Source organism: Miniopterus schreibersii (genome assembly GCF_964146895.1).
Source record: "Miniopterus schreibersii genome assembly, chromosome: 4".
Classification (NCBI taxonomy): Eukaryota; Metazoa; Chordata; class Mammalia; order Chiroptera; family Miniopteridae; genus Miniopterus; species Miniopterus schreibersii.
In genome coordinates this window covers 42,441,095-42,467,524 of record NC_138105.1, presented here as the reverse complement: position 1 = coordinate 42,467,524, position 26,430 = coordinate 42,441,095, and the positions used below count along the sequence as shown (strand labels likewise).

Here is a 26,430-nt window from a genome sequence, read left to right as displayed (position 1 = left end):
CACTTTCAATGTGGCAAGTTTTAACCAAACACATTGAGCTGTCTCGAGAGTGGAAAGACAAAAACTAAGTCCTACAAAAGACTACTTTTATGTGCATGTAGAATAAATGGGTGAAACGGAATGACCCGCCTTACTTTTAGAATAATCAAATCCTTTCTTTGTAATCAAAAAAATTGCAGCTAGACAGTTTGTCACTTAATATCATCGATCAGAACTTTGATTAGTTAGTCCCTGTTTCTAGATAAAACATTCTACGTATGAACTTTTAAACAAACTTTTATATTGGACATTGTGGCTTCTCTGTACCTGGTAAAGCTTTTTTTTCTTATTACATCACTCACTCCCGTGACCACTCCTTTGCTCAAGCCACCGTCCTCACTACTGACCGGTTCCTAGCATTTGTTTAAAATGCAGACTGAGCTTCTCTTCCCACATGAAGCCATTCCCAGTTGTATTTTCTTCATTGTTCTCAAGGCTATCTGAAATTCACTTATTTGTTCATTTTATTGCAAATTGTCTCCCCATCGTCTAAATACAATGTAGACTGTGTGGGGGCAGAAATTTTGCATTTTTCGCTGCTGTATCCTTAATACCAAGATCAAGGCTTGGACCATGGGAGCCGCGTGGTATTTAATAAATTAATGTCTTTGGACTAAGTTTTTAGCCCTTTATGCAGACTTAAAGTACTATACAATTTCAGTGTCTGTAAGTCTTACTGCCTTGTCTAGTAAGATTTTTAAGAGCAGGATTATATCTAATATATATATATATATATATATATATATATATATATATATATATAAATGAACATACATATATATTAGATTTGAATTGAAATAATACCTATGTTTTACACATATATAATTTTCCCTTGCAGTTACATCTAATTAGCTCAGTGAATGTACTAGAGGAGTTCTTTGCATAATACATTGGTCCTCAAGGTGTTGAGTGTTATTAAGAAAGTGATGATGAGAGGAAATGAAAATAGCTTGTAGTTACCTTTTTAGGCATCAGTGACTTACAAATGCCCGACTTTCATATCTGCTGCTATGAATTTTCATATCTGCTGCTATGGTTTTGATTTTAGGTGACCGATAGAAATTATCTCATTTTAAGAACTTGGATTTTATTTGAAAATGTCTTTCCAAGTAAATAAATTTCATTCTAGTGGGAAGATAGAGTCCACTGCCTCTAAAACTTCCAGTGAAATCGTTTCAAACCTTCATCTGCATTTATTCACTGAAATCACTGGAGCAGTTTGATCACGTGGCCATGTAACACTCAGTTTTTACCAGGTGTGTGGCCTGACTTTTCCAACTTTGGTAACCTCATTATCATGTGCAGTTTGAAGTTCGTTGAAATTTACCTAGCAGCATGCCCAATCAGTGTTTTCTCTGTCTTTTGATAAAGGTTGATTAGGTTCGTTGCCCATAAAATGTAAAGATATATAATGAATTTTCAATTTATCAAAATAGTTTGTACCTGAGATTCTTTATTCTCTCCTCTTCCATTCGTGATGCTGGATTTTAATCTCCCGGCCCTGGGCTTGTTTCCGACATAGTGCATGCCACTGGGCCAGTCAATCAAACACAGTGGATCCCTCAAGTTTCTGTGCTGTATTTCCTCACTTGCAGTATTCTTTGGAAAAAGGTTCCAGTCTTTGTTGAGGATTCTAGTTTACTAAATTTTAGTTTACTAAAATTTAAATATCATCTTGCTGACTTCAAAAAACAAGAAGTCGCTTACTATGAGATCAATATAAAACATCTTTATTTTCTACAGAGTTCATAACCCATGCTATCTTTCCACTTACTTTTATGGGTGTTTTTTTAATTTTTGCTTTGCAAAATGGCCTTTCAACTCCCCTCAGGTTGAACTACACAATTCACCGATCTGCTGGGTGTTGCCTTGAATTCCCCTTACGATTGCGCCTGTCTGGGTTTACTCTCTCGCAATAGTGCTCACTTTCCTGAGGAGCCAGGGGCCTGTCTTTGATTTAGCCGAGCTCCTCTGCTGCACTTACTGAGGACCTCAACATGGATTTCATGCAATTAACTGTTTCCCTGTTGGACCAGTGGCGACCTGTATTCTTCCCACTGCCTATGTGTTTGTAGGTGAAAAAGAGAGAGGAACTTTCTTGAGCCACAAATAAAATGTGTGTCTTTACTTTGAAAAGAAGGGAAGCTTTCACCAGGAGTCTTTCACCAAAAGCTGGTTAACAGATTCCTAAGGACTCCCTCTCCTAAGGTTTACGTAGCACTCTATATAACCTCATGGCAGCCTCACAGCAGCTCTCAGAAGTGGGTTTTCTGTTTTACTTCTTATGAAATTAAGCTTAGGGAATCTTCCTGGCCCAAATATGTTGGGCATGAAAGAATTGGGACTTGAAACCAAGTCTTCTTACTCTAAGGTTAGTATTCATTCCAGCATCCATTCCACATCTGGCTCTATGAGGAAGCTTCTATAGAATCAAGTCTGAAGCCTAAACCAAACCCCAGACTGAGCTGGGTTTTTTTTACCCTGTTGCTCCCTGGAAGCACGGCACACTGCTGTGGGATGGGAGCCATCAACATGGATGCATCTACCTGTAATTACTCAGGCACCTCCCCTCCTATCCTTGGGCTGAAGAGCCCCACCTCTTAGACAAAATGGGGCACCCTCCTATGTTACGGCACCGCTTCAGGCCTGTGGTGGCCAAGGGCATGGGGGAGTGGCACAGTGTAAGCGCCGAGTAAGCCCCGGAGAAACCTGCCTTCGGTCATCGCTCATTCACACACTTGCATCTGTCCGCAGTCTGTACCACAGTATGGCCATGAGGGCTGCAAGCGTGTTCTCTGCTAGTTAAGGTTTCCTAGGATCTGATATAGCGCCTGGCAATCGGTAACAATATTTGCTGAAAACAAACTTTTTTTGGCACAAAATATAATAGTTAATCTTCAAGTTCTAGAATAGCATATAAAAATATATGGACCAAAAAAGACACTAAAAAGTGTCTTCTCAAATTTTGATGTTTGGATTCAATAAGGCCTTTTATAAATTCACAAAATTCAGGGGGTCTGCCCCTTAATTCAGAAAGCTCTACATCAAGCCATATCTGACTAAATCTAGGTGTTGTCAGTCTGCAAGACTGAGTGAAAAGAATATTCTCAGGTTTATACGAGGCTTATTAAAAAACTTAAAATGATAATACAAAATTTGAACTTTGCAGGTTTAGTGGGAATTAAGACACTGGGTCAGTATGTATCTGCGAGTAAGTTTTAATATCAGTATATAGCAAGCATTCACTTGGAAACCACACCACACCCAAATGTTATGAGGTATCCCAATGGCCTCCTTGCAGTTAGTTCCCAAATGTAAACGTCTAGAAAGTAAAGGTGAGGGCCAGCGCGGCCTCTGATACTGAACCCTTAGCTGCCCAACTCGGCCGCGGCCCCCAGGCCCCAGCCGCCCTTGAGCCTCCCTCACGCCCACCCTCTCCCAGCGCCGTCAAATACTTGACTCTCACTAATTCTTTCTTAGAAAATGTGCAAAAAGGATTTCCATGGAGGCCTTCGGAGACTTCCTGTGTCCTCATGTGTGTAATAGTGTGGATCAGGTAACAGCGCAGGAAGGAGAAAGAATGGGGGTTTGGTTTTACATACTTTCATCCTCCTGGCCATTGAGGGGGAAGAAGAGGAAGGGAAACGGCCCCATACAGATGGTGTCAGCCTTAAATTAAATTAATATCGTGCGTTTGACTGTGGCAGCCATAATCTTTTGATTATTGAAGAGATTGTTGGTAATGAAGTACATTTGTAAGAAATATTTTTAGTGTATACTGAATACGTGTTCAAACCATGAGAAATGCGTCTAATAAAATGATAGATTTAGCAATTGCCTGGCACCTAAATTCATGCTTTTCAAACAGCTATTTATAGAAAGGAAAGTGATATTTAAGCTCCCATAGTAGAATATTATAATCTGCTCTATATTACCTTAGGTAATAGTCCCATATTTTAAAATAATGTTGCAAGCCATTCAATTATTTATTCACACCTAAGTTATATAAATTGGAAGATTTTGGATTGTGCAGGAAAAGAATTATTTTCACGAAAGTAAGACCTCACTGTCACAGCTTAAAGAGATTGCTGTGAAACAAGTTATACTATAGATAAAAATAAACCAAACCAGCATGAATTTTTAATAAACAAAATATTTTATGGAGACATTAAAAATAACTATTAATTTTAATCACTCTGGCCGCGCTGCACGCTTCATACGTATTTCTCCTCCTGATAGGACCTCAACACTTACAGTAGACTCTCCGCGGACCTGGATGATGACCTCAGCCTGGGGAGAGCCTACGAAGCAATAGCCAAGGTCCTGCAGAGGTAAGCTAGCACAGCCTTGTCTTCCTGTCACTGTGAATTCACTCAGCTGTGAAAGACTTAAATTGTTTGAGGTCTGTCGCTTTCCATTACTGCCTGCTTAAATTTTAAGCAGTGCCCTTCTTAAGTGACCCTTTCATCACAAGTTATTTTAAACCAATGTGGTATTTTAAGATATTCACCTAAACTCTTCTTTGTCTGTTCCTCCTTTGTATTACTTTATTTTTGATTTTCTGTACATTTAGGGATGACCTTGAATGAAAGGGAAAAATCAGGTCACATCTCACAGGTTAAAAAAGCAGAGAGCACAGAAATATATAGTACGCTTCAGTAACTGTGGCTCACCTTAGCCTTTCCCGATCTCCTCTTTGAGGAAACTTTCCATTTATGCTTCAGTCATGTGTCTTCCATTAAGACATCTCTCCTTTGAGCATATCTGGAGGAACAATTGGGTGCAAAATGATATTCCTAAAACTTCATTTAAAACAGAAAATTTAACAAAAGTATACAGGAAAAACTTCTGATACAAATTTTTCCATGGAAAGTATATGATTGGGCCTTGCCTGGTGTGGCTCAGCACTGAAAGGTTGCTGGTTCGATTCCTGGTCAGAGCACATACCCAAGTTGAGGGCTTGATCCAGGTAGGGGGTGTGCAAGAGGCAGCCAATTGATGTTTTGCTCTCACATCGATGTTTCTCTCTCTGTCCCTCTCCCTTCCCCTCTCTCTCAAAATCAATTTTTTAAAATCTTAAAAATAAAAAGTATATGATTGGCCCTTCATTCATTGTACACTCCATTTCATCTTTGCATTATATAGGAGCATCATCATAATTTAAGCAAAGATAGTCTAAGAATAAGAAAAGTTATCAAAGTTAAGGCCTTGTTTTTTGTTGTATCTTATATACAAGATATAGCTTTTTAATAATGGTAGTAGTGCTAATAATAATAGATATAGATTGTGTCAAGTTCTAATTTCTTCTCATTTGTATTTCACTTGTAAATATATAGAGAGTGGTGTTTTAAAAGGTAAAATTGTTATTCGAAAGTCATTTAAAACATTGCATGCCTAGTGAACTAAAAGTAGATCATCATTGTATAATTACCATTGCCAATATAATAATCGTTAAATATTAAATAAATAATTAATTAAATATTAAAGTCTCATACCAATGAAATGAAAGGTGCCCTACAAAATGCCAAATAAAATGCAAGGCAGTCGTCACTGGATGCATGGTTAGGGATGTGGACATATTTATAAGGAGAGAATGGATCTTTACTCAAGGAAGGCAGAACCACATGAGCGTTGTGGTTCCTCCAAGTAAAGATTGGTAACTAACCCATGGAAGATCAACCCAGCTGTCCCTTACACTTTTAGTTTACAAATAACCACCAGAAGAGAAGCAAATGCCTGAACACAAAGAAGAGATCCGTAAGTGTTCAGTTTAATGTCTATTTGGAACACGCAGACCCTGTGGCCTTTTGCCCAGCTCATTTTGATTATTAAATTACTTGACTCTACTGTTAGCATTGCCCAGAATCAGTAAAACTGGTTGGATTATTTGTCTTGCTTTGTAGTAGCAGACCTGTCCTGAGCCTGTACAGTTAAATAAATGTATCCTTTAATGTGTTTATAAAATAATTTTTACGAAATGACATTGTGTCTCAACATAACTAAAGAGATAAAACTCCAGGGAAAAATATTTTCTTTTACAAATATATTGAGCACTTAACTATGTCACAGGACCAAACAAGTGTTGAAATACCCCTTTGGTTACAAAAATATAATTATTTTTGAAATTTCTGGATGCATGAGTTTTTCTCAAAATAATTCTCACCTGCTAACCTGGTGTTTCATCCAGAATATTTTAGTGTCTCCACTCCAGGATCTGAATTCCTGGTCTATACAGTAAAAGCTAAGGGGTAGTTGAACAATTACTGGTAAGTACTGGCAATAACAACAACAGACAATCTAATGTTCAAGTATTACTTGGGCTCCAGGTGTAAAAAAGGGCTCAGCCGGATTTGACACATCATGAAGTAGGGTGTGTTTTGGGTAGTCTTAGGGACAATTCACTTCCAACGTTCTCAGCAGTCCAGCAACCTGCCTTGGGGCAAATGTGTAATGGGCAGGAAGATTTATCCGTATCTCACTTTTATGCCAAATGAAAGGAATTCCACTTATAAGAATTCCCATCTACCAAATTGCAAATGAAACCATCAGTGATTTATATGGTGGACATGGGTGTTTAATTTAATAATGTTATGCAGTGCACAAGAATACAGGAGCTGCTGCTTCTGAGGTCTTAGGGCTGAAGTGTTCCAAGGCACAGCAAGCTCTCCAGTCCGAACCTGCCATTTGCAGCGTTGCTGGTGGTTATGGAAGAGCCTGTGGGAGAGTGTAAGCCTCGGCCTGTTCTTTCACCATGAGTGTAAAATAACTCGAGAGATGGACAGATGTTTCAGAAATAAAAATTCTATACAGGCAGACAACAGCACCCAAAGTATCTGAGAAGCCTTATTAAATCAAGCCCACTACCTACTGGAAATGCTTTGATACGGATTTAGCGGTAATTTTTAAAAACATTTTTGCTTCAAGGGCTTGGTGTTTTTGATATATGCACACATGCACACACACACACATACACACATACACGTATATCCCTTTCATACTCTGAAACTGTCCTCTGATTAGCAGAAATGGAGCACAACCAAAATAGAGGAAATGACAGTGGTGTGGGGCTGAGAAATCAATCAAACTGCATATGGAGCTTAGCATCACCTCTAAATCTCTTTTTCCCAACCTGTGCAGTTGCACATGTTTCGCTAATGGGAAGCCCTCTCTCTATAAACATATTTTATCTCTTTAAAGGAAATGGAAGAGGTTAGCCACGCCTAGGATAAGTGTGTGTCTAAGGCCATCCGCTGAGCGTGCATGAAAGGTGAATAAGCTTTGAGGCTGGAAGCTTCCAAAATCATTATAAGAATTTATACTGTGACTTCAATTGAAAAACACAGCCCATTCCCTCAAGACCGAGGACTTCGTAATGCAGAGCTGCTCAGTTGGCGGTGCTAGAGCTATCCCTGGTGTTAGGGTTATTGATGAAGGTTTTAATAGTGAACAGGGTTTGCTATTTTTGCTATTGGTCTGAATAACATTAAGCAGCATAACAGCAAATAAGCATTTACAATGTCTTTTTTTCCTACTTGAAATACTAGCGAAAAAAAGAGTCAGTATTCTAAAAGAATACCAGTTGCCCACGACGCAGCTATAAAAGTGAGAATTATAGTCCATAAAACGAAGAGAAAGTGAGTTGAGAAATTACCAAGTAAATATTAATATTATATGTAGACAGACAATCTGAGTAAATATAGAAGGGGGATAACCTCAATTTTTCTTACAGCATTTTTTGGCCTCATTTTCTGAAATAACTCATTTACCAAAATGGCACAACTCTCCAACATAATCTGGATGGCTTATAAGGGGGGAAATAATTTCAAAAATGAAAGTTGTTCAAGATACCCTGGTCACAGTGAAGCCTGAGTTTATTCCATACCAATTGTAAATGTTCTTGTAAACTTGGGTTAAATTATTTCCTAGGAAACTTTCCACAGTGGACATCTTTCAATCAATCAGCACAAAGTTTCAAGTGTGAAAATTACCTTTCGGTTATAGCTGAAAATTAATATCTTCTTGCTTGAGAGAAATGACATGCCCTGGTAATTTCCATATATCCTTTAAAATGGAACATCCAGGCTTCGATGCGAAATCTCCTAAAAATGACCCCCCAAAATACATCAAAACATTTCTATTAATTCATGAAATTAAGGGTAGCGTTTTACATTTTCTCCTGTCACTGATTCCATTTGCCTTATTACTTTCATCTGTGGCCCACAAACTTGGTGGCACAATCAACAAACCCCTCAGCGGCCGCTTCATCTCTGCTCTATTTGATTTCTCCTCTCTGAGTAAATGATTAAGTTTTCATGCATTGGTTCAACCAAAATCTATGTTCACTCAACCACGTCCTTTATTGATTACTTCTACTGCAAACAGTAGGCCAAGTGTGATATACATAATTGGACAGTTGTCGGGGGATGTGGGTGTTAACAGTCCTGTTTTCCCAGTTGGAAACTGGAATCACCTTGATACACAAATATTCTGCACTGTTTCATTCTCATTCTTTGGACCGAGGAGCCCTGTTCCTCAGAATATATGTTTTTAACTCTCTAAGGCCTGGTTGAATGAATCTAATGATTATACCATATAATGTGCTGCTCAAGTTGCACCTGTGCACTGCATATAGAAAACTGGAATTAATATTTGTCTAACATTTTAACCTTGTACTTGAATGATCAAGTAACCCATAGCTTTTCTGTGAGAAAAAATATTTATGATTCTTTCCCTTCTAAAGGAAGACTGGCTTCTAAATCCATGGCTAACTTGTAAATTTAGAAATCCTTTAAGCAACATATAATGTTTATATTTCAGATGCTCTATTAACAGCTTTGCTGGCTACAGAACTGTGCATTCGCTTAGTGGAGCATATAATTTATAATAGAAAGACTTCTTCTGTAGCATTATTTGTTAGAGCAAGTTCCAGATACTTTTAGATGTTTTGGAGATCGGTTGCTCCCTTGGGAGAAAAACAACTCGACTCACCCAGCAATAGTTTTATTTATACTATTTCGTATTGCTTATTCCCTGAACTTGTGTTTCTTTTGTTTGTTTGTTTGATTGCACATGTTGTGATTTAACAATCCTCAGCAGGCCAAACTTAATCCAAAATGTACTTCCATCAAAAGTATATCAGCTTCTAGGAACACGAACATAAATAAGCTTCAGTGAGCCCATTTTAGCTAAATAAAAATAATAATTTTTTCCTAAGGTTTAAAGTGATATTCAGAGAAGTCTCTACTTGTTTCTTACACCATCAGTTTTTTCTTGAATACTACAATACAAGAAAGAGCTTGGAGAGTTAACATCAATTTGATAAAACATTTTTAGTCCTAGAAATTTACAAGTTTGCTCAAAATTCTAAATAGTATGTTTTATTTATTAATATTTTTATACTCTTCAGCTCTCTCAATACCATTTTAGTTGTTCTACAAAGCAAATATTTAAATCAGTGGGTGTGCCTCTCAGGGTATTTTATCCCACGTCTGCATTTGAAATAACCCTCAAACAATTAATTTTTTTTCCGGCGAACTGAGCTATGCTTAAGTGTGGAAGAAGATTATTCATAATTTTATTATGAAAAAGTGAACAGAATCAATAAAAGGCAATATTAACTTTGGGAATGTGAAATTCCATTCTATTCTGACATGTAGACCATTGTTTTACCCATAAGAAAAAAGAATGCATTTGATAGTACCTGGTATTCAAGTAAACAAAAAGTGTTAGTTCTTTGACCTGGGCCCCTAGAAAGCAGACACCAGGGCTTTATTGGCCTATCTGTCTTGCAGAGTGTCTGTTCAAATCATGCCGTTTCATTCATTGCATAATGAAAGATTTTCAAAAAGTGATGTTTAGCTAATTTGGCTTTTCTTCTCAGCTGGTGGTAGATTCTATCAAGTAGAGAGCTGTGGGTATGATAGCTTTTTACTTCACTGCGTGGTAATAATACTGTCGTTTAATGAATCTCTACTATGTGCCAGGCTATACATATATGTAATTTTTTATCTCACAGCACCTTGTGGCCCACTTTAAAAATAAGGAAACTGAAGCTGAGAAAGAGTGAAGTTATTCAATTAAGAGGCCACGCTGGGATTCAGGCCTAGATCTTCCTAATATGCACCATAGCCCACTGTAACTTTAAAGCAACCTACCTTATTTTCACAAACATCCCACAGCTCATCTATGGAAATGAATGTTGTCCCTGTCAGATCTTGGGAGGTTATGATACCTCTAATCCTACCACCACCTGTTTAAAATTATACTCTTTTGAAATGCTTTCTGAGCTTGTGGCCATTTCTTTTGAATGACCTCTATAGAAGTACATCATTGTTCAAGGGGTGGGTGGGTTTGATACTTGCAAACAGCCAAAGGATTTACAGTCACATTTAGAAAAAAACACACATCATAATCTCTAAGGGTAACCTCATGTGGGGAACATAATTGATTAAGTTACTTTTACATGCTTTATAATAACCCTACACTGTGAAGATGTTTCCTAAAGAGGGATTCCAAAAAGCCATCAGCCTCATCACTAGGTGACATCTTTGAAGGTAATCACTTGGAGGAAGCTCTCTTCCTTTGCATGCTTAGTAAGTTTGGACAATTGGAAACATGGATGTACAGTACAGGGGGAAAATCAGGGCTAAAATATAGATTTGCCATATGTGCATATAGGAGTTAGGGCAAACCATAGTCTATGAAATTGCCCATAGTAAGCATTTAGTGGAGGGGAGAAGACAGCCTTGGGCAGGACTCTGGAAAGAGCCAACTTTGGGTGGGAAGAGACCCCAATGTCAGTAAGATATCTGGGAAGATGAAGATATAAAGAAATGAGAAAACAGAGATCAGCTGAAAGTCCTGGACAGTAGAGAGGGAGAAGCATTTAGCGGAGGGAGAAAGATGGGACAGTTAAGAGCAGGGACTCCCAATCCGTGTGTTGAAGACCTGGGCAAGGGCACAGGAAGAAGAGGCGTGGAGTAGAGCCAGGAGCCTAAGAATCCATAAGCACACTAAACATTTGATGCAGTTCAAAATTCAAACGTCTCCCATAATACATACGACAATTTTCTAATTTATATAGGGGCTTCGAGTTCACCACAGTATTCCCTAGCGTTGGCTCCAAATCCATGGGCTGCCTCTTAAGATCAGATTTGCACTGCGAACTCTGGACTTGTTTCTGTGAGGAGGACATCGAAGGACACATGCTCCAAGTTTCACAGTGCCATGTACAGTTCATAGTACCCATCACAGTTAATCCCACTTACGAATTTATAGATTATCCCTCCAAACTGACAGTGAAACTATTGAAGAGCAGAAACCGTACTCCCCAGAAAGTAGCAATCTGGGGCATTTGCGAGTCTCTCAAAGGTTTCTTGATGTTACTGAAATATCCAGAAGACAGGAGTTTACAGTCATGAGGTTCAAACATCCAATGACTGAGGTTCTCACTGTTTACCTGGAAGCTCGACTTTCATGTGGACTGCATGAATGTTTCCCTTCTCAAACTTTCCACCATTTCTTCATTCAAAAACTTGTGAATGCCTAGTATATACCAAGCACTCTGCTAGAAACTATGCCTGAGCATTCTGTCAGGATATGTAACGCCTGCATAGGTAAGTTCCCTGGTGCCCGGGTTTCACTGCTATGGGACGCTTACAAAACCCCACTCATTCACCTTTATAAACTTTTAAAAGGTTTTATTTTTAAAAATAACAGCTTTATTGATATATAGTTCATATACCATACAATTTGCCTTTTTAAAGCCTATACTTGGGTAGTTTTCAGTATATTTACAGGGTTGTGCAATCATCACCACTATTTAATTTTCATCACCCTAAAAAGAAACCCTGTGCCCTCTAGCAGTCACTCGCCATGCCCTGCTCTGTCCACCCTCTGGCAATCACTAACCCGCTTTCTGTCTCTATGATTTGCTTATTCTGGACATTTCATGTAAATGGAATTATACAATATGTGGTTACTTGTGACTGGCTTCATTAATTTAGCATGTTTTCAAGGTTTATCCATATTGCAGCATGTATCAGTACTTCATTTTTTATGGCTAAATAATATTCCATGGTATAGATAGACCACATTCTGTTTATCCATTCATCAATTGATAGACATTTGGGTTGTTTCCACTTCTTGGCTAGGAAGAACAATGTTGCTATGAACATTCATGTGCAAGTTTTTGTGTGGACATGTTTTCATTTCTCTTGGGTACGTACGTAGGAGTGGGATAGCTGGGCCTTGTGATAACTCCATGCTAAAGTTTCTGAGGAACGGACAAGCCGTTTTCCAAGACAGCTGCAGCGGTTTACATTTCCACCAGCAAGGCCTGAGGGCTTAGAGGTTTACATTTTAACTTACTATGTGTTCCAACAAAATCAAGCCGTGGATTTTTTAATTTGATAGTTTCACTGTACTGATAACCATCTTGCGCCTTCTAAAGCAAAGACACGCAATATCTTTTCTTCACTGGACATTAAGTGAAATAATACTCCAGTAGTTTCCTGTTTTATTTCTTCTAGCCAAGGAGAGATGACAGAAGCAATTAAATACTTGAAAAAAGTTGTGAAAATTGCACGGAACAACTTTCAAAGCCTAGATATTGTGAGAGCAAGCACAATGCTTGGTGACATCTACAACGAAAAAGTGAGTACATGTGTTTCTTGCGTATGGGGGGAAACGTAGCTTTAAAATTCCATTCCCCTTTGACCCTCCCTTCCCCCCAACATGTTATGCGGAATGGCCCCAGGACTGCAGGACCTGGTTGATGCCCAGGGAAGTAACTGGAAAGAGAAACGCCTTTCTTCCTCTCCTTCCAGGACCTGAGTGCCGTGCGGGCACAGTCACCACAGCTGCTGACACCGATTCACATGTTCACAGCCGCTGCAGGCCCTAAGTACTTTCAGATTTGAAGAGCAGTTAAAATATTTAAATTCAAAGCAACTTCATTAGAACAGTTGGCTCTTATCTGCCGACACTGACGTTCATCCCTCTTGCTCCAAATTCTTGTTTTACTGACCGGCTGGGATGCCCCTGGTAGGCCCCTCAGGAGAAGAAAGGACAATCCCAAGAGCAGTTCTGAAGGAAATATGTAATTCCAGCAACAGATTGGTTATGGGGAAAAAGAGAGAGAGACAAGGGGGAAAAGGCTAAAGCAAAAGTATCTCATTCAAGAGGCTGTGACTGCTGAAACGCATTGGCCATGTGGACTTTTCATTTATTTTCTCCTGACTTTCCCTTCTATTACCCAGGTTCTCCTTTGGAAATGGTATGAAGGAGGCTTGTTTCTCCAGTTACAGTTGCTGTTCTGGTCATGAGTAGGATCCGGCATTTCTGAGGGCACTTACATCCTCCAACTGTGTTTCTACTCATTGCCTTCATCCTTTTGATAGGCTGTTTATGTAATGATTCAGAGCACTAACTCTGAGGCCAGACTGTGTGGTTAAAAGCCGAGCTCTTTCAAATCTGTGGCCTGGGACAAGTTAATTACCTTCTAAGCACCTCAGTTTTCTCACCTCATAAGGTGGTTGTTGAGTGTTGAATGAATATTTAGAGAGCTCTTCAAATAGAGCCTGGCAGTGGCAGTCAATGCCACCTATGGGAGGGTAGCTATTACTCTCTCCACCCTTACGTGGTATCGTGCAATTCCCCTCTGCCAGAGGCTCGGGGGGTTTGAGGAACCCAGCCCAGGTCCCCAAGCTTCTAGGTGGCCGTGGTATTCAAACCCATACCCTTAACCACCGCAGTCTTTTATGTGCCATACAATTGATTTTCATGATTTCAGAATTATTTGGGCTTTATTTTTTAAGGAAATAGTGTGAAATGAATTTGAATGAATGAAACCACTACGTTTAGTTCCTGCTATGGGGAGCATGCTAATGGGGTGTCTTTTTACACCCCTCTCTTGGGCATTTGCCCTGACTGATTTGCCTCCCCTCTCCTATCATTCATCATCAGAAAACCCTCTTTTTCTCTTGACTGTCACCCCCCTTCTTCTCTCCTCTTCCCTTACCCACCTTGTTCCCTTTTCCTGGCCCTGTCTTTCTGGTACCGAGCTCTCAGCCTCAGTGGCCTCTCCCCCTCCCCCTGGTTTACCCCACTTTGTCTCCCTCTTTCTCTGTGCCCCCTCCTGCCATCCCAGGCGCACCCAGGCCTTTCCTTCACTATGTGCTCCTGCTGCCCCATCTCTGTGGCCTTTCTCTCGTGCATCTTGTATGCGCTTTTGTTTACTTTTTAGCAAACTGGTTAAAAAACAGACAAAACTTAGGCCTTTGTGAGGCTTATTGTCTATAGTAGCAGAATTGACATTCCAAATAAAAACAGTCGTACCTTTTTAAAAATATATATTTTTATTGATTTCAGAGAGAGGAAAGGAGAGAGAAAGAGAAAGAGAAACATCAATGAGAGAGTCAATGAGCAGCTGCCTCCTGCACGCCCCCTGCTGGGGATCAAGCCCGAAACCCCCGCATGTGTCCTGACTGGGAATGGAACCTCCATCTCCTGGATCCTAGGTCGATGCTCAACTGCTGAGCCACGCCAGCCAGGCGATAGTTGTACCTTTTAAAAGGATTGTTCTTCAAAACAAGTGCAGAAGCACAAATCACTTTACCTACCACCAAACAATACCCAGAACTCCGCCCTCCATATAACATCAACGTTGAGTATCAGCCTTTTTCTCCCTAATTACAGAAAGCATGAGGAAAATAAAACAATAAACTCTTCTAAGGGGTAATATTCTTATGCTTGCATTTTCTTAACATTATTACCAAGAATTTGCATCTCATCGATGTGTATATTATCCTCTGATGTGAATAATAGTCAAAGGCTGTATCAACTACCAACAGTTAATTTTTTACCAGTTTATCTCTCTTCTAACATACAATTGGAGAATTCCAGTTATTTGTTCAATCTTCAGATGTGCATGCCTTCAAATATACAAGCTGATTTATGCACCTTAGTGATTCCTTATGTTTTAATGAAATAGTCATTGATAAATAGTATAGTAGTAATTACATAATACTATAATTACTTTATATCATAAGCTTCCAAACGAAGGTTGATTTGTTAGTAAAACTGTTAATGTTGCATTTAATTTTTGTGCATTACTGTGATTCTTTGAGGACACTTCCTCAGAAAAATCTACTGATGGCTTCATAGGCTAACTCTGGGTTGTTAAATCACGGCTAAGAGTATGATTTGAAAACTTATAACTACACAGATTTATTAGGACTAAGTGATAGTTATTTTTCCTTCTTACCTTTTTGAGAGAAGGGGTCAGCCTTGCTGACATCCTGAATTTCCTTCCTGTTCTACAAGGCGACTTCCTAGGAGACATCGGCAAGGAGCTATTCATCTCTCTACTTTTTAGTTGCTTACGGATATTTCCTAATTGTATTAAGTACCTTCACCCCAGTTATATATCTGAATAATTTCACAAGCTCTTGGCATCACATGCTGTCTATTAAGGCTTTCTGTGAAGGTAAGCGAAGCAGGACAGGACCATGCTGAGTTTTGCCCACCTGAATCTGAATCTGCACTGAGAAGCTTATTAACTGTGATCTTGGGCAAGTGAATTCTTTAATACTCACTTTCCTCATCTTTCAAACGTCAATAGCAAGATACCTGGAAGACTAGCTATATAAGGTTTCGAAATTTAATAATATGTACTTGGTACCTAGTAGAGTTCCTGGCACGTATTGGATGCACACTAGCACTTACCTTCTTAATAGCTCAGACTCAGATATTCCCCTCAGTTCCAGGCTCATTCCCACTGCCTACTTGACATCTTCACTTAGATCTCTTCAAATATGACCTATCAAAAACCGACCTGCACTCATCATCTTTCCCCTAAATTCCATTGCTCTACCAATTTAACGCTCAACCGTGATAGAAAATTATTCAGGCATTTTGTAGGCAACTTCCTCTCCTCAGTCTATGAGCTCCCGTTGTCTGGCCTCATCCAGGCCCATGGCTTTAAACACCACCCACATGCCGATGACTCCCAAATTTAATCTCCAACTCTTACCTCTCCTTAGGACTCCACACTTGTAAAGCCAACTGCCTACTTAGCGTCTCCATCCGGATGTCCAAGACACATCTCAAATTTAACATGATTCTTCCTCTCTTGACCGACTCCTCACCATTTTACACCATCTTAATAAATGGTACCATTATCCATCCACTGAGTTGTTCAAGCCCCAAATCTGGATATTCTGTGATTCTTCTCTCTTCCCTGCTCCATAGCCTATGCACAAGCAAACCCTGATCTTTATGCCACCAACATATATCTCAAATCCTCTCACTTCTCTCCCTCTGCTACTCTTACCACATCAGAATCATGTGTGAAAATTCCGTGTGATAGTGTAATAATACAAGCTTTGTTTCAAGATCTATGATGTCGTCAAGATCCCATCCTGAAATTGTCCACTAAATGCTTATCAGTGATATAACATTAAATGACGTTCTCTTCCAATAAGATGAATTTATGAAGTCCATAAATTCATTTGTAAATTCTCAAATTCATATTTAAGATCTCCAGGATTAATTGCTAAAATCTTCTGAATTTTATAATAAGATAGGTATTAACTGTAACAGAAATGAACTATGGAGGGCTGGACAGACCTTTGGAGAAGAGATTAAATTAGATATTAAACTCTTAAAGAATTAAAAATCTGGAAATACATCTTAATGAAATTTCATTCCAAAAAGGTATGTATACAAACACTTCCATCTGAGAATTTAGTGTTGTATTTTATTAATAGTGTTTTAAACTAGAGAAATTTACATTAATGCCAGTTCTATGGCAGTTGTGTATGTCTTAAGATTGAAAGCTAGGCACAATTAAAGGGAAGGACAATTACCTCATTATAATGCTTCTATTTTAAGGGGAAAAAAGCACTCCTTAAATGAGATCTAATAAAAGTTTTAGTCATGTAAATACTTACACTGTCAGCTAGCTCAACTACATGACCATAAACTTGGTTCATTGCAGAATTCTCACTGCCTGGAATGGGATTGGCACATAGTAGATGCCTGATGAATAAATGGATGAATGAATGAGTTTGTTTTAACATAAATAAAATAACATACAAAAATAATTCTGGAAATTCAAATATATGTTCATTATTCATGATCCCTAATTTTCCTAACTGAGCCTCCCACCTAAAACAATAAATAGCCTAAAGTTCAGGACTAGAACAACAATTAGATATTTATACTTCTCTTTTTAAAAACAAATATTTGGTCGTCATATATTTTCATCTATTTGGTCCTATATCTTTGGCAATCAGTAATTTCAATGAATTTTATTTTCACGTTCAATAATTCTGTTGTTTCTCAATCATGTAATTTACTAATTGGCATATAAATACCTCTGATTGTTTTATTTTTCCTAATTAAGTAATCTTATTCTCATATAAATTCTATGTGTTATACTTTGAAATAAGAGAAAGAATTGCTCATCTCAGCAAAAAAAAATTATTATTGATATATGACAAAAGGACTCTGTTTAAATTAGCAAATTTAATTGGAATGAACCACTTGAATAAATGGTTCACCTAAACTGCCCTTGTGGGCATGTAACAGAGTGTTATATGTGCTGCTCAGAACCGTCACATAAGCCCTATTTCTCCCCTTCTTCACAATGCCAGCAACTTTTTTATTCAATCAATTGACTGCTCTCTGAACTCCAGTTATACAGAGGTACATGGAGTTGAGTGTGCACTTTACCTGAACTGGTGTGTAATATAAAGCTATTACTATGGTGTTTTTATTTCTAATTCCTTCATAAAATATTGTGAGAGAATAACTTGAAAATTCATAATAAAACATTCTCTCTTGTGAGGGTTTCCTTTCAAAAGAATATGCATGTATGTTTTTGTTTATGTGTATGAGACAGAAATTAAGGAGAGGGGAGGGGAAGGGGGAGAGGGGCGGGGAGGGTGAAGCCCAAAGTGCTATAAGTCATTGAAGAAAGGAAATCTTGTTCCCTGGAGTCTTTATAAGTACAGCTCAATCCTAAAAGTGATATTCTTCTTTGAGGATATCTTTCTTTAATGAAGATTTTCAGAAGACTTGGGGGCAGCAGAAGATAGTCTCTTCTCTGGATTTTATCATTTGTAAAATGAGAAGATTTTCTCATAGGATGACTTATGAAAGCTGATGACATAATATATATGAAGTACTTAGCACTGGCCCAGACACTTCCTAAAAGTTAGGGAAACATTATTTATTTGTAGGCAATTCACTTTTAGGAGGAAAGGTGAGGGTGACCAAAAAACCATAGCGACAACGACAAAAACCTTTAATTTTTGTAACTGAAAATGTTGCAAAGAACTTAGAAGAGACAGACCTTTGAGTGATCATCTGAGTTGTGCTAGTCCTATCAAAATCACATTTTTTAAAAATCTCAGATATTTCCACATTCTCAGTCAAGAATGGCATGTGTACCTGGGAAAATGACTAAACACCAAATCAGCAGGTATATACAACTATTTTCACTGATGATTGTATAACAAGTTAGCTGAAAATGATCTCTTACTGTGACTTAACTAAAGTTGGTTAAAAATATTTCCTTAAGTGAATCCCATACTGCAAGTAAGAAAATTCCATCCAAATCAATGTGAATTGGTTCACTCTTTCCCAAACTTCTTTTTGCTATCATATATTAGATTAAGCCATATGAAAATGCTAATATTTGAACATTTTTTAATCCAAAAAAACTTATATTTCATCAAGTTCAAGCTGACAGATACAGCTTTCTTAGTGAATTGACTTCAAGAATTGCATGGTTAGTAATCACAGTGTTTAAGAACCTTGTTCTAACAGAGACCCTGCTGGCCATCGCTTTCTTCTTGAAGATGAGCTGCTATAACTGTTGAAAGAACAGTGTGGTACTTGCCAAGGTGGGAAGATATGCGGAATGGTAAAGTGAAAATTAAGAAAAACTCATTTCTCTTATTTTTTAGGGATATTACAACAAAGCTTCTGAATACTTTCAGCAAGCTTTTGACACAACGGCAGAGCTAACAAACATGCCTCTGATGGACGAAACCAAAGTTCATTATGGAATAGCAAAAGCTCATCAGATGATGCTGACAATTAACAACTTCATAGAAGCTGCCGACCTCACCAGCCTTGACTGCCTGCTGTCATGGAAGGAGAGTAGAAGCGACATTGCACCCGACCCGGTTATCGGTAAGGTTTCTGCATCATTATTAATGGCTAAGTCATTTTCGTTGTAAAGATTTATTCAATCATTGATGATTTTAATTGTATGGGTAATTTTAATTTTATTTATTCATTACTATGTTAATACTGGATGTACTTTCATGCTATATTGTACCTTCAATTTTTAAAGAAAGCATAAAATCATGGGAATGATGCCTTCCACTTGATAAATCACCACTCTCATGCTGTTTTTTATTTCCGTTACCTTCCATATTCAATAGTAAGTACTGATCAGTTGTAAGAAATCTGAAATAAGTTCGTGTTTTAAAAAAAATGTTCAGTGTTGTGCCGTATTGACAAAAGCAAGTGTTCCCAGATGCTAATTAGTATTATACACTTACTTTTCTGATGTAGTAAATTTTCCTATCTTTTATCAATTCAAATTTAAATATTAATTTAGATAACATTTGACAGTAATTTCACTCAATGCCACTTTTTTCCCTATATGCCTTTGCTTGTGATAATTAGTCAAAATATTCAATTAATAACAAGTAACTATTAAAAAAAATAACTAGGTAGCTGAGGGTCAGTTTTGTGTGTCAACTTGACTGGTCCTCAGTTAAGAATTTTAGATTAGGATTTTTTTTTTTCCATTTTAAACAGTCCTGCCTGCCTATGACAGACCTTGGGTTACATAATTATTTGTTTGCAAGTCAAACCTTTTAAAGGAACATGTTTTAAATGTTTTGGGGTAACTCAAATGGAATTATTAGGCAACATTTTGTAACATGAAGAAGCATCTTCTCTTTGGAACTTTTTTTTTTTCCATTTGTATAAAATAATAATCTCTCTTGGTATTTATTTCCTCCATAGACCAAACAGTACATAACAGTTAATTGAGCACAAAGGAGTTTTACTGACTCTTTACATTAGTGGAATACCACTGACCACTGTCTGTCCCCTACTTATAAAGCAGGGAAGGTCTCGTTCCAGACACACGCACAGGAAGGAAAAATGAGATGAAGTCATTGAACACAGAAGGCTTGTTGAATTTCAGTGTGCTCGAGTGCCCCCAAAATATTCCTGGTCAACTCTTAACTAACCACTTTTAGGTAATAATCTGCCTGCTTTAGAATGTTGCCTTGTTATATATTTGGGAGCGTGTTCTGCAGTCCTGAGTTATCTTCCTTCCCAGGAGATAAAGCGGGGGAAATGCGATCCATCTAGAAAACTTGCTCAGATAAAAGGTCTGGTAGAGAGTGCGCGGAGTCACTCGTGTTTTCAGGTTTATCTTGGGTGGACTTTAGCCATCACATGAGGCTCATGAAAAAAATACTGACACCTGGCTTCTGATCAGAGCCAAGTATCCATTTGCTACAATCCTGTTTTTGGCTTTTTAAAATTCTTCTTTACTTTACTCTATGAAGCTATTTTTCTATTCTTTTTACATTTATCTCCATATTTTTGTAAGAATGTATTGTGTTCTAAAGGACTTGGGAACACAACAAAAAATGAATTTCAAAGTAATATTCGGACAGTGAAAACTCAGCTATTCACGTGGTAGAGAAGATGAAATCCTCCGGAATGCTATGAAAGCACACCCCCTCACTGCTTCGTTTGCTCGAGATTAGAAATCTATGCGTGGATGAGCTTCGTCACTGTAGAAACCAGAAATGATAATCTTTCAGACTCAGGTATAGATAAGCTGATTCTCACGCTATTGGCATGTTTCACTGGTAGTTGTTCTATATGGAAATAAAACCTGTAGGACATTATCAAACATGCCCGTTTGCATAAACATATTTTTAGCTCAAAATACACTAGAGTCTACTTAAAAGGTTTCCAAAATATTTCTTAGACCATAACTTATTATTCTACCTTTGCTTCAAAACCTTCCTTGGCTCCTTCCTGCTTGTAAATCAAGTACAAGCTTCTCAACCTTTTGACCCCCTCCCCCAGTGCCCCCTCCCCCCTTCCCCACCTTACTTCCAGCTCCAGCGCTCTCCACAGAAATCTCACTCAGTCTTGCAAGGCCCTTCTCAAGCGCTGCAATCTTCCCGGGTTCCCCTCTCGAATGTTCTATCTTCCCTCGGTTACCACCTCCAATGGCATTCATTCCTCTCCAAACACTTTTTGATTTGCAGTAATTTGCATCCTATACTAACCTGAAAACAGGTTTTGATTTTAGACGTTAAGGCGCAGTGTCTAACCCCCACTTCCTAGCAAGTAAATGTTTGTCAAATAAAATAGAATTCAAATTGAGTATATATGTCTTGGCATAAACCAGTTTCCACTAACCACTTTCTAAAACAGGATTCATAGTTCCCACCTCCTTGGAAAATATGAGGGGAAAACCCCTCTGATCCAGCACCGCTCTCCGATTACCACGCCACGATCACATGGACGCAGGGCAGCGCCAAGTGCCATGTTGACAAAATCAAGAAATGCAGAAATATTATTTGGAAGTCTGAGCAGCTTTTAGGTTTTCAAAGTTTGCCTTTCTTGTCAGAAAAGGCATCTTTAATCTTGCTACAGAGGGGTCCCGTGTATTCAGAAAAAAGCAGATCAAAGATTTGAAAGACACATTATAAAAGCTGTGCGGTTATCCTCGCCTCTGAGACTCACATCCTCCAAACAAATCATTAGCTCACAGAGCAAGCAATATTCTTCTAAGCAGAGGAACACGACCCCCTAAGGGAATAGAGCAGCGAGAGCACTCCGGTCTCCAGATGAAACACAGCAGTCACTCGCCAGCAATCATCCCTTCTCTTTGTACCCTTCAGAGGGAACACGGCAAAGGTAGGCGCCTTCCTACCATGCTCAGACTGTTAGATACGGTCGGGGTGGTTTCGTAGTCTTCCTTTCCTTTCCAATCGCGAAATGAAAATAGATTCTCCTCCCAAACTGAGGAATTTAGGAGGAATTCGAATCTATTGCAGTTCAATAAAATTATTGAAGCCTGAAGCAACAGAAATTAGTTCTCTCTGGAAGGCTTAAGGGCCTATGAATTTCTTCTGGTTTCTCCAGAATAGAGTTTCTTTTCCTTACTAGAACTATTATCTCTACAATCATGGGCCACAATTCTAATTAATGACATAAGACAAGAAAATCCTCTGAGGAATTCCTAGGAAGGTATTCTTGTGTCCCCATTCTTAAAAGGGGACACGAGATGCGGAGATTCCCTTTTTCCTGACTTTAAATATCATGCGAACATGGGATGCCTAGAGCTGCTGTAGCCAACTTGCAGCCAGGCTACCAAACTGATGATGGCAGCGAGGAAGCAGAGGAGGGGCCTAGGTCCTTCATGACCTCCTTCCACGCTAAAGTCACCAGTCCTCCAGTGGCCACCACCATGTTTTTATGTGAGATAAATTTTCCTGCTTCTTAAGTCACTCTCGGCTGGTGTTTTTTCATTGCTGCTGCTGTTTCTTTAGTAAAACCCAGGTAAAAGCACTAACAGCTACCAGCACGGTAACAATAAAATGCCCAGCAGTGCTGACACATTGCCTGGCACAGAGGAGCCACCGTGGCGGCTACTGCAGCCCCAGGAGCTCGCACAGCACCTGGCGCATAATAGCGCTCAAGGAATACCTGAACTGGGGGCTTCTGGTTGAATCATCTTTTTATTAATTTCGTTTTCAAGCATCAGGCAGCATCTCAGAATCCGACATTCTCTCTGAATTTTAAAGATGCCCCATGTTATGATTTGCTTAACCCCTCCTCCCAACTCAACCCCCTTCTTAATTAGGACACCTCGCCTTCAGAGGGCCGAGGTTCTGAACATTGTTAGGAAGAAATCGCTCTGACCGAACTGAGTCACACCAGCTGTGAATGACTAAAAGTGCTTCAGCCGCCCTGCCTGGGCGGCTCCGTTGGTCGGAGCGTCATCTCTTACACCAAAAGGTTGGGAGTTTGATTTCTCGGTTGGGGTGCGCACAGGAGGCAGCTGATCAGTGTTTCTCTCTACCCCTCCCTCTCTCTCTAAAAATCAATGAAAACATCCTCAGGTGAGGATTAAAAAATAATAAATACATTTTTTAAAGTGCTTTAACCTATTCAGAGCAATCAGGAGTTTATTTTTTTTAATGTTTGAAGATCACCTCTTGCCAACACTTAGGACAGTTGTAACACAGTGTGTAACTGAAGTCATTCAGGCACTGTGGGGCAAGACAATCACCAATAATGAGGCCAGCACATAGATCTTCCAAAGTCTGGGAATCTACCCTAAAATTCAACTTCTCTAAGCTATTCCTGAATTTCAAAGCTTTCCTTTCTTCAGTATAAGTCTATACCTTTTTTTTTGGTGGGAGGGGGAAGCTTATTAGGATTTTTACATGACAGATCACATCAAAGAAGGTGATGAAAGCTAAGGTCCCTCTCGTCAGAAACACATTTAATTAGTGCATATAATTTTTAGAGGGCTCAGTGACCATTGCTTAAGGGGGTAGAATTTACAAGTGCTGACCAGTTGTCTGGTTCTTTACTCCTCTGGGCACATGCAAGATGGCTCTTCTCAATCCCTGGCAACTAGGCAGGGCTCTGTGACTAGTCCCGGCCCAGGGGCGAGCGTCACTTTTGGGCTTAAGCAGAGGAGGGCACACCTGATCCTGCCGCTGGCTCTTGCCCTGCTGCAGCGAGCACGGAGGAAGCCTCATTAAAAATTAAAAATTCTGGAGCCACAGGTCGGAGCAGCCTGCATGGCTAAATGTGCGTGTGAAGAACACCTGCCCTAGAAGGCCATTCACACCTGCAGCAGAACTGTGGTGAGCACAGAATAACCCTTTCCTGTGGTGAGCCACGGAGACTTTTGGAGTTATTTCCTCCCCTAGCTTCATTTAGGCTCCTCGAGCTTCGGGATCCTTGACGAAGGCTCCCTGGGTGGCAGCAGTGAGGGGTCCAGTGGGAAAACTGCGACAGCCGTTTCTCTGCGCGACAATTCATAAACTGTGTGTTTCTACGTCGTGAGTCTGCCTGTGATTTCATAGAGGCAGAGAGCCTCTGTTTTTTTACTTCCATTTCCAGTCCCACAAAAACAGGTTTGATAAGGCAAACTGAAGGTGAAACCTTAAAACACATTCTTCTTATGTGCTCTCCTGCTGTCAAACAGCCTAAGAAAGACAAACGTCTTTCCCGCTAATCTAATTTAAATTGATGGGTTATCAAAGTGCACTCCTAATAAATTTCAAGAAAGAGCTTAGAGAAGTCGACACCTTCTGCACATGATTAAAGATAATTCCAAAGATGAAGCATGCCGGAAAAAAAAACAAATCAATAGTTAATTGCGGCCAAATTCTTTAAAAAGGACAGAATTTGAGCCTGAATCTCAAATTTCCTCGTTCAGCTACAGTTCACTCATCTTCGTATATTTTCTACAACACAAGTGACAAGTTTGCTTCCTTAGGAATCAAGTATTTCTTCAGAAAGCGAATGCTCACTTCATTGGGAAATAATAATGTAGCTCTAGATCCCTCGGGTTGAAAGATCTTTTTCTTTTTTTTTTTTTCTTTCTCTCTCTCCCCCCTCTGAGAGCCTCGCGTCTCTGCTGCCTTGGTTCAATAAAAGAGAATTCTTGATTGCTCAAACAAAAACCGCACTTCTTTTAGATTCTGCTCACAGCCCTTGGTAGCCGATGGTGTTGCCAGTTTTAACTTTCCAGTGTACACTGAGCTCACCAAGGAAAATGTAGCTGCGTTTCTCTACTCTGGTTTAACTTCAGTTTTGTCTGCGGTTGCTGGTTTGAAAAGCCTTTGAAAAGTTTGGTGGTTGGTTCAAGCATAGCGGTCCCAGGAGGAGGCCAGAGCTGGAAGTTCTGGCAGAAGCCTGCTGTCGCCTGTTTATATTCATTTCATTCCCAGTGAGGGGGCCTCACCTCTGCTTCTGGCTTGGACCTAAATACTGTGCCAGTTTAACTAAAACATTTTCTACCATTTTAACTCCCCCATTTTGGGGCAAAAACTATCCTCTTCTGTGTGTGTTTAATCCTCCTTTGGTAAGGCTCTGTTGGGACAATCGTCACGATTCTTGACCCATATGATTTCTACTGGGGGGGGGGGGAAGTGGCCTAATACTGTATTTAAAACATGAACATAGTAAAGAAACAAATTTTTTTGGTTTCTAGTTCTTTCCAGTTTCCCTGAATCTCAGGGTATTTTGTGGGAGGTTTTCTTTCTAATTACCTCTCACTTGGTATTTTCATCACTCTGAATTTGTATTTTTTTTAACTACAACACCAATCAAAAATTATATCCATGGTGCCAGAATTCACTTTCCTTTATATTCTCTTACTCTGCCCTCCCTATGTCTTTAACTCCCAGACAAGAGTGAATAGTTTTGTGTGTGTGTGTTTTTTAATATATCTTTATTGATTTCAGAGAGAGGAAAGGAGAGGGGGAGAGAGAGAGAGAAACATCAATGATGAGAGAGTCATTGACCGGCTGCCTCCTGCAGGCCCCCTCCTGGGGATTGAGCCCCCAACCCAGCACATGCCCTGACCAGGAATCGAACCCCGATCGCCTGGATCCTAGGTCAACGCTCAACCGCTGAGCCACGCCCAGCCGGGCAAGAGTGAATGTTTTTATAGTCTAGGTTCTTTAGCGTAACTAATGGAAAAATAAATACTTTTCATGATGTGTATTCTTTTAGAAATTATTTATAATGCTTTATTATGATGGTTGACTTGGCTAACAGTCACTGGACATATATTCCACTTCTCATGGATGCTACCTGCCTCCCGGGGATGGTTCAATGTGTTTGGTATGGGACATACTGAGCAAGAGTCTAATCAGAAGAAATACTAGAATATTTCTTAATTTCAATGCCAGTCATCCTGACCAGTGTCTTGACCTTCCTGAAGTGAATCCTTGAAACACTACGAATACACTTGAACACATTTACTTTCTCAATCCTCTGAACTACTCTTGCGATGAAATAACTATTAAAAACACTGACCAATATTTGTCATCCCCAAATCCTTTAACACTACAATGTAGCCAGGGTTTTGTTTGTTTTTTTCCTTCCTTTCATTTCATTCTAACCTTCAATCAAAAATCTGAGCAAATAGATGTTTTTTCATCATGCCCTTAAGGTAAACAAAGTTGGCTTTTGTCTAACCAACAGGGAAAACTAAAGTTAGCTCATTTAAGTGTTATGCCTCCAAGGGATTGCATTTATTGACTTCTAACACGGAATCGGACACCCAAAGTGAGGAAGGAAAAA

The 26,430-nt window shown here is 39.2% G+C and overlaps 1 protein-coding gene across 2 annotated transcripts in view; it reads left to right on the top strand.

The window, feature by feature from the left end:
• The window catches only part of TTC29 (tetratricopeptide repeat domain 29), a 315,521-nt gene that overhangs the window by 244,256 nt on the left and 44,835 nt on the right, over positions 1–26,430 (top strand). For both annotated transcript variants that reach the window (XM_081136670.1, XM_081136671.1), the window contains exons 9-11: positions 4,279–4,370; positions 12,570–12,693; positions 19,014–19,242. In XM_081136670.1, coding sequence (XP_080992796.1) covers positions 4,279–4,370; positions 12,570–12,693; positions 19,014–19,242 — 445 coding nt within the window. The remainder of the gene's footprint in view (positions 1–4,278; positions 4,371–12,569; positions 12,694–19,013; positions 19,243–26,430) is intronic.